The sequence below is a fragment of the Aptenodytes forsteri genome, unplaced genomic scaffold (assembly GCF_000699145.1).
Source record: "Aptenodytes forsteri isolate BGI_AS27 unplaced genomic scaffold, ASM69914v1 Scaffold34, whole genome shotgun sequence".
Lineage (NCBI taxonomy): Eukaryota > Metazoa > Chordata > Aves > Sphenisciformes > Spheniscidae > Aptenodytes > Aptenodytes forsteri.
Genome location: NW_008795038.1, coordinates 833214 through 840909, shown reverse-complemented (window position 1 = coordinate 840909; position 7696 = coordinate 833214). Strand labels below are relative to the sequence as shown.

At 62.1% G+C, this 7696-nt stretch overlaps 1 protein-coding gene across 2 annotated transcripts in view; it reads left to right on the top strand.

Annotated features, from left to right (window-relative positions):
- The window catches only part of CEP131 (centrosomal protein 131), a 15058-nt gene extending 9041 nt beyond the window's left edge, over positions 1–6017 (top strand). For both annotated transcript variants that reach the window (XM_019471409.1, XM_019471408.1), the window contains exons 14-24: positions 392–517; positions 614–730; positions 2194–2223; positions 3383–3485; positions 3820–4021; positions 4310–4417; positions 4623–4740; positions 4945–5019; positions 5106–5248; positions 5561–5738; positions 5817–6017. In XM_019471409.1, coding sequence (XP_019326954.1) covers positions 392–517; positions 614–730; positions 2194–2223; positions 3383–3485; positions 3820–4021; positions 4310–4417; positions 4623–4740; positions 4945–5019; positions 5106–5248; positions 5561–5738; positions 5817–6017 — 1401 coding nt within the window. The remainder of the gene's footprint in view (positions 1–391; positions 518–613; positions 731–2193; positions 2224–3382; positions 3486–3819; positions 4022–4309; positions 4418–4622; positions 4741–4944; positions 5020–5105; positions 5249–5560; positions 5739–5816) is intronic.
- Positions 6018–7696: the final 1679 nt, after the last annotated feature.

Below are 7696 nucleotides of genomic sequence, written 5' to 3'. Positions count from 1 at the left end.
GCGTGCCGCAGTCCCGGTCGCTGTTAGCGTGGGGAAGACCTGCAAGGTCCTTCCCAGTCTGGTGCGGGCTTCGCTCAGATTTCTCCTTGCTGCCCCCCTGATTTGAAAGGCATCCTCAAACTCCCCTTCCTGGCAGGTACCTGACTAGTCCAGAAACCCTTGGTCAGGACCTGGGCTGAACTCTTTTCCTCTGTCCCACGGGGGTTTAGGTGTTCTTGCTGACAGCGGGGCAGGAGGTGTGAGTACCAGGGACTTTGATTTAGCTCTGTTCCTCCTTGTTCTGGCCCGACAGTGCCTTCCAGGTGCGGTAGTTATCTCCTGTACACATGCTGGGGCAGGTGTAACTTCTCCCTCTAATGTCTTGTGGCTATTTCTTCCCTACATCCAAAAGGCTCAGCAGAGGGAACTGACCGTCCAGCACGTCAAACAGACCGAGAAGGAGCTCGGCCACCAGCTGAGGCTGCAGAGGGAACAGTATGAGGCAGCTATCCAGAGGCATCTGTCCTTCATCGACCAGGTAATCTCTCATCCCAACTCAGACTGATGCTTCTGAAGCCAGAAGCTGAGGTGGCTCTACCCTGCCTGCCTGATGCCTTTTCTTCACCCTGCGCAGCTCATCGATGATAAGAAGGTGCTGAGTGAGAAGTGCGAGGCTGTGGTAGCTGAGCTGAAACAAGTGGACCAGAAGTACGGCAAGAAAATCACCCAGATGCAGGAGCAGCACGAGCTGGTGAGGGGATAGGGAAGGTGGGGGGGCAGGGAGAGGAGACATGCCACGGCCAGAGTTGGTTGGTTTTGCTCAAATGGGGCCTCTGCCCAGAGCAGTACGGTCTCTCTCACCTCGGTGGGGCCCAGTCGTTCTGGGGAGCCATTCTCTGTGCACAGAAGGTCCGTGTCACCCGCGGAGCTTTGCCCTGGCACCCCAAGAGGCTGCTGTCCCCTGCTGCCCAAAGCCAGGTGCATGGGACTGACGAAGAGACAGTGCTAGCTCCCAGGGGCTCTGCTCGGAAAGACCCTTCCCACACATCCTGCTGTGGACAGAGCTCTCCCCTGGCTGGGGGGTGACCGGGGGATCTTGCTTCAGCAGAGGTGAAAGCAGGCGCTGGCACAAACCCTGTGCCACAAAGGAATTTGTACCTGTGGCCGTATCCTCCTGAGCTGGGTGACTTCCAGCCCCCTTTGCAGGAGCAGGGATGCTCTCAGAGCTAAATGGGGATAAGATTATAAAGGAACACGGGGCGTATAAGCAGTAGTAACAGACCTCTGTGGGTTTTGCTGGGCTGTTTGCCCTGACCAGCACCCAAACACACAGAGGCTGCGGGCTCATGGGAGCTGGCTCGCAGCTTCCCTCGGGAGCGTGCAGAGAGCTCCCTCTCCCGCAGATGGAGGCAGCTCAGCTCGCCCTGTGCCGGGCCTGGCAGGAAGGCAGCGCCGCTGGCTCGCAGCTCAGCCGCGGGGCTCGTCCTGGCTCTGGTGCCCCCGTCCCTGCTCACCCTTGGCCTTGCAGCTGAGCTCATGCCCAGGGCTCTGGAGTGGGGCTGGCGTTTGCACCAGTCTGAGCCTGTTCAGACAGACGCCCTCACGCAAACAAAGCGAAGGCTCGCTTGGCTCACTTTACCTTACTGTTTAAGCCAGAGTTTTGAGCCCAGCTCGGAGGAAGAAGCCAGCGCAGTATTGCTGTGCTTGGTGCCTGGAGGGGCCCCTTCCCGTGGAGGGATGGGGCTGGTTTTGCTGCTGCAGCCTGCGCGGAGCAGAGGAGGTGCCTCCTTTACCTCTCGTTTCCCGCTCGCAGCAGGGCAGCAGCGGTGGGAACCGCCCGGGAGCGGTTCTCTGCTCTCTGGCCACTTTGTTGACCCTGCTCCCGGTGAGCCGGGCTCCCACCATGTGGCGTGCTCCTTGTTGACCCTGCTCCCGGTGAGCCGGGCTCCAACCATGTGGCGGCGTGCTCCTCGGCAGGCCTGGCTCTGCCCCCGTCCCGGAGCTGCAATCGCCGGCGGTGCCATCTGTGTTACTGCCCGTTTGGCTGCCCCTCCCCTCGCTCCTGTGGGACCCCTGCCCCCGCCGTCCGCCCTGCCTGTGGCTCTCGCATACACACGGCTGTTTGGTCTTGCCTCTCTCCCCTCCCGTCTCCCCTCTCCCCCGTGACTCTGCGATTCCCCTTCTTTCTCCATCCCCTCCTTTCTTTCTCCCCAGGTCTGGCGCACTTTGGGCCCCTTTTGCGAGGTAAATGTGGTCTTTGCTCTTTTTTGTGCCTTGCCCTTCTGCTCTCGCGCCCTGACCTGCTCCCGCTCTGCAGGCGCCTGCAGGCAGCAGGGCTGGGATGGGAACTCCCCACTCAGCAGCAAGGTCAGCCCGGTGAAGGAGCCCCTTCACCCCGTCTTCCCAGGCCACGTGCTCAGCTGCTGCTGTCCCTGTCTTCCCGTGCCGATTTTCCTGCCCTTTTTTCCCTAAGAGCGAGTCCAGGGCTGTGCGGGTGGCCCCCTGCTATTCCCCGCTCCTCTCCGCACAGCAGCCATTGGGTGTCCTGCCGCACGCTTGTCCTCCGGAGCTGTGACATGGCCCTTGTCCTGCACGCGGTCGTCATCTGCCCGTGCTGAAACGGAGCCATTTCTGGCCAGCTGGGCTTTCTGTCGGCCGGTGCCTTTCTCACCAGAAACCCCAGCACAGAAGTACGTGGTTGAGTGCTTCAACCGGCTTTTGCCGACAGGAGTGCCTGGGGAAGAGCTCCGTGGGCAGCAGGGCCTGGGTGTTTCTCCAGCCTCTTTGCTGGAGAGGAGGGCTCAGGAGGTAAATGCAGGCAGAGGAAGCGAGAGCGGCGGCTGTGCCTGGACTGTGCCGCCTTCAAGTCTTTGAAGAGTTTTGGGGTGCTGCAGAAGCTTGGTCTGTGGTGGTACCGCGGTGTTGGGAGGTGTGCCTGCCTGCCTGTCTGTCCTCCTGCCGGAGGGTCTTCCGTGCCAGGGAGAGGGAAGGCTGGAGAAGGAAGCGTGTTCACACACGACCCTGCGTCTGCTGACAGACGGACTGCCCTGCCCGCAAGGACCGTCAGCAGCCCCAATTCCCCTCCCCTCTCCTCTCCGTAGGTGCTCTCGTGTCTCAGCCAGCGAGTGCTTTCCCAAGGGTTTTGCTCTTCTCCCCCGTGCTCAAGGTCTGTGGGGCAGCAGCAGCCCCATCCTGTGAGCGAGAGGAGAAGGCACTGGGAGAGCGTACGGCTGCTTCTCTGGACTGGGAGAACATGCCTGGCCGGGGCTGTGCGAGTCGTCTGTGCGCAGCTCAGGCCGTCTGCTCCTGCCTGCAACTTCCTTCTCAACAGCCGGGCTCCCAGGCTAACAGGGGTTTTCTCCCCTAGCTTGTCCCTGAAGCTTTCCCGTTTGCGTCCAAACAGGAGATTAAGAAACTGAAGGAATTGATGACCGCAACTGAGAAAATCAGGCGGGAGAAGTGGATTGATGAGAAAACCAAAAAGATCAAAGAAATCACTGTGAAAGGTATGGGCACGTTCCCTCGCCGGTGGCTGGAGTTGGGCTGGTCCAGGGGTCACCTCCGTGCTGGTCCAGGAGAGGGACCGTGTCTGCAGAAGCTGCTGGCAGCTCAGGGAAGAGCTGCTCAGCGTGGGCAGACTCTGCTCCCTGTGTTTGGTAGAGGCAGATGCTAGAGGGCAAGAAAGCCCGTGCATGCTTGCCCCCCCCTTTCTTACCAGCCCCTCTTTGCTAGTTGATGTGTTCGCAGCCTCCTCGCCAGCTGGCCAGGGCCAAGGACACCGATGTTGGGGTCCGGACAGCCCCGAGGCCGAGCGGTAAACTGTCCTTCCCGCTGCCCCAGGGCTGGAGCCGGAGATCCAGAAGCTCATCGCCAAGCACAGGCAGGACATCAGGAAGCTGAAGATGCTGCACGAGGCCGAGCTGCTGCAGTCGGACGAGCGGGCTGCCCAGCGCTACGGCCGGCAGGCGGAGGAGCTGCGGGGCCTGCTGGAGCGGGAGAAGGAGGAGCAGAGCCAGCGGGAGAGGGAGCTGGCCCGGCAGCGGTACGTCATCATGGGGGGAGGCTTGAGGGCGGTTTGGGGCTCACAGAATGTGGGTGGTGTCCGGCACCCAGGTGCCAGTGGGTTCCCAATATTTGCGGCAGTTAATATCCACGGGGAGGAGCCCCTTTCTCTCCACCAGCCTGAGGTGGGAGATGCCGGTGAACCAGGGGCATCTTCCAGCATCGGACCAGCCCCTGGTTGGCCACAGAAGGGATGGGATGGGACAGGGTGAAGAGGCGGACGAACGCCTGAAGCCAGGCGCGTCCCTGAGGCTGCTCTGCCCCGCAGGTGTGAGCAGCAGCTGGAGCAGGAGGAGCAGGCGCTGCAGCAGCAGCGGCGCCGGCTCTATGCGGAGGTGGCCGAGGAGAAGGAGCGGCTCAGCCAGCAAGCGGCCAGGTGAGAGGGCTGACAGCAGGGCCCGCGCGGCGGCCAAGGGCTGGAGGCAGCCTCGAGCTTGGGAGTGGTGGGGCTGGTTTCCCCAGGCCAGGCTCCGGTAGGAAGAGGGCTGGTGCTCGAGGGGGCCAAGGGGGAGCATCTCGAGGAAGGGGTGGCGAGGCTGGGCCGGCACGGTCATTGGGAGCCGCGGTCTGTGTGCGGGCAGGCAGAGAGCGGAGGCGGAGGAGCTGCGGCAGCAGCTGGAGGCGAGCAGCTCGGCCATCACCAGGGCACTGAAGGAGGAGTACGCAAAGGAGAAGGAGGAGCAGGAGAGGCGGCATCAGGTCTGGTTTTTCCCCTCGCCTCAGGGCCCCGAATTGCTGTTCGTGGGTGCGAGCAGTCCAGTCCCCAGCGCATGGCTGCGGTGGTGTGTGCTGGCACCGCTGAGCCCCGTACCCCCACCGGGGCGGTGCCGGGGGACTGCTCCCAGCCGGTGTGGGGTGCTGCGGCTGCCAGAGCTGAGCCGTTGTTGTCTTGTCTCTCCGCAGGCAGAAGTGAAGGTCCTGAAGGACCGGCTGGAGATTGAGAAGCAGGCCTGGGAGGCGAACTACATGAAGAAGGAGGTAACGGCAAGGGCTGCCCTTCTCCAAAGGGGCCACCCTTGGGCTCCAAGAGGGATTGGGGCAACGTTTGCCATCTCTGTCCCCAGGAAGCCTGGCTGCTCTCCCGGGAGCGGGAGCTGCGGGAGGAGGTGAGGAAGGAGAGGGACAAAGAGATCGAGTTGGTGATCCAGCGCCTGGAGGCCGACATGTCCTCAGCCAAGGAGGAGTGCGAGAGGGCAGCAGAGAACAGGTAGGGGGGAGAGGGAGGAGGTCGCCTGCGAGTCCCAGCTCCTCACAGGCTGGTCCCCTTCCCCTGAGCCTGCGCATCTCTCCAGCAAGCTCTGGACACTGTAGCTTGCGGGTGTGAGCAGTGTTAGCGCAGGAAGGAGCGGCTCACAGGGGCAAAGTTTACCTCACTTGAGGAAACAGCCCTAGATTTCCCGTGGGGCAGATCCACCCCCCTTGCTGCTGTGTCGTGGTCCCTCCTGCAGCGCAAAGGTGGCTGGGGATGGTCCCTGCAGCACCGGGCTGAGCCAGGCTGCCTGTCCTTTCTTCCCGTTAGGATTAAGAGGATCCGAGACAAGTACGAGGTAGAGCTCCAGGAGCTGGAGAGGTCTGAGCGGAAGCTGCAGGAGCGCTGCAACGAGTTGAAGGGACGGCTGGCAGAGTTGGAAGGGGAGAGCATTCGTCTGCAGGGCCTGCTGAAGCACAAGGAGCAGGAGGTGGAGGAGATCCGGAAGGTGCCCTGCCTGACTCCATCCCCCTGCATCGCCCTGTGCCTGTCAGCGTCTTGATGTCACCTCTCTGCCCTGCTGCAGGTGATGGACCAGCTGGCCCAGGAGCGGAGCAGCCTGGCAGAAGTGGTCCGGCAGGAGTTCGCTGACAGGCTGGCGGGGACAGAGGAGGAGAACAAACGGCTGAAGGCGGAGATGGTGGAGATGAGAGCCCGGCAGCGCCTGGAGCTGGACAGGGTAGCGCGGGAGAAGGACAAAGAGCTGGAGGAGGTTCACAGGAGGTGAGGCTGCCTGGGCGTCGCTGCCCCGGACTGGGCTCATAGCTGGGGCTGTGGGTGCAGAGCTGACCCGGGGTGCGTTGCGGGAGCATGTCCGCAGTGCTGCATCCTCAGGCTTCCAGTCCTGTCAGGGCAAAATGGGCAGCAGAGTCACCCGAGCTGGCTGCCTGCTCAGCCGCTGTGAGTCCTCTGGCCCTTGTGACTTCTAGCCTGCTCTGTGTCATCGTGTCCCCAGGGCTGCTCCCTTGCATGCTTGGAGGATGCGAGTGTCCTGGCAGGCAGCTGGAGCAACGTGAGGGCTCCTGCCAGGAGAGGCCAGTGGTGCGCAGCTCCGTCTGCGGTTCCTCCCTGGCAGGAGCACTGCGAGCCGGCCTGGCTCACGGTCAGCTCCTGGAGGGCTCCCCCACGGGGTAGCGCATGATACGTGTGATTGCAGACACGGCATCTTGCTCTGCAGATTTGCCTCTCCAGAGGGGCCGGGCAACCGATTTCCCCCCCACCCTGCCCCGAGCGTACGGGAGGGAGCAGTCTGCTGCTGGGTCAGGGCTCAGCCGGCCGCTGTGCAGCCGCGGAGGTCGAGGCCAGCTGTGACATCCCCAAAACGCGCCGAGGCCCCAGGCTGTCGGCTGCACAGCACCCCGAGGACCCGCTTCGCAGGGGCTGTGCTCGCGAGCAGGGCTCTGGCACTGCGGGGCTGCGCCGTGGGGCTCGGCTCCATCCTGCGCTCAGTGGGGAGGCCGTGCTGGGAGCCGGACTCGGCGTCAGGCAGCGACAACGTAAGGCTTCCTCTTCCCTCGAGTCTGCCTGCGGGGGAGGGATTTTGCAAGTGAAAGGAGAATCGGAAGGGGAAGCGCATCGTCTCCTGCGGGAGCTTTCTGCGTGGGGCAGAGCGCTGCGCTAACAGCTCCAGCGTGGTGCAAAGCCGTCCCTCCTGTCGGTGTCTGTACAGAGCTGCTCACCACCAGCTGTAACGAGAGGCTGTTGTACGAGCACACGGAGCTCGCTGGCTTTCCCGGATCCTGCCGAGTGATTCCCACTCACTCTGAGAGCCGGGGTCATACCCTGAGTGTGACATAACGAGGATCCCCTCTCCCCTTCCGTCCCTTACTTACAGCCTGGCAAAGGTTGAAACGGAAAGTCTGGTGCTCTGAGAGCCGTGGGGAAGAGTCCAGCCATGAGGCAGCAACCGTGGGCTTGAGAAATGGGAAGAAACTTAAAATCCCCTCCCTGTGGTCCTGTTAATTAATTAAGTCTTGCGAAGCTAATGTCCTCTTCTTCCTATAGATGACTCGATCCAAACTACTTAACGCTCACCAAGGGAATAAAGGCGCTTCTAGCGTGTAACGGCACCCCGAGCCCAGAGCTGCTGCTCTTTGGCTTGCTGCAGCACGCTGGGTGGGGGAGAGGGGCTGTGCCTCCCCCGGTGCTGAAATCATAGAATCACAGAATAGTTTGGGTTGGAACGGACCTCTAAAGGTCATCTCGTCCAGCCCCCCTGCCGCGGGCAGGGACATCTTCAACTAGAGCAGGTTGCTCAGAGCCCCGTCCAACCTGACCTGGAATGTTTCCAGGGATGGGGCATCCACCACCTCTCTGGGCAACCTGTGCCAGTGTTTCACCACCCTCAGTGGAAAAAATTTCTTCCTTATATCTAGTCTAAATCTACCCCCCTTTAGGTTAAAGCCA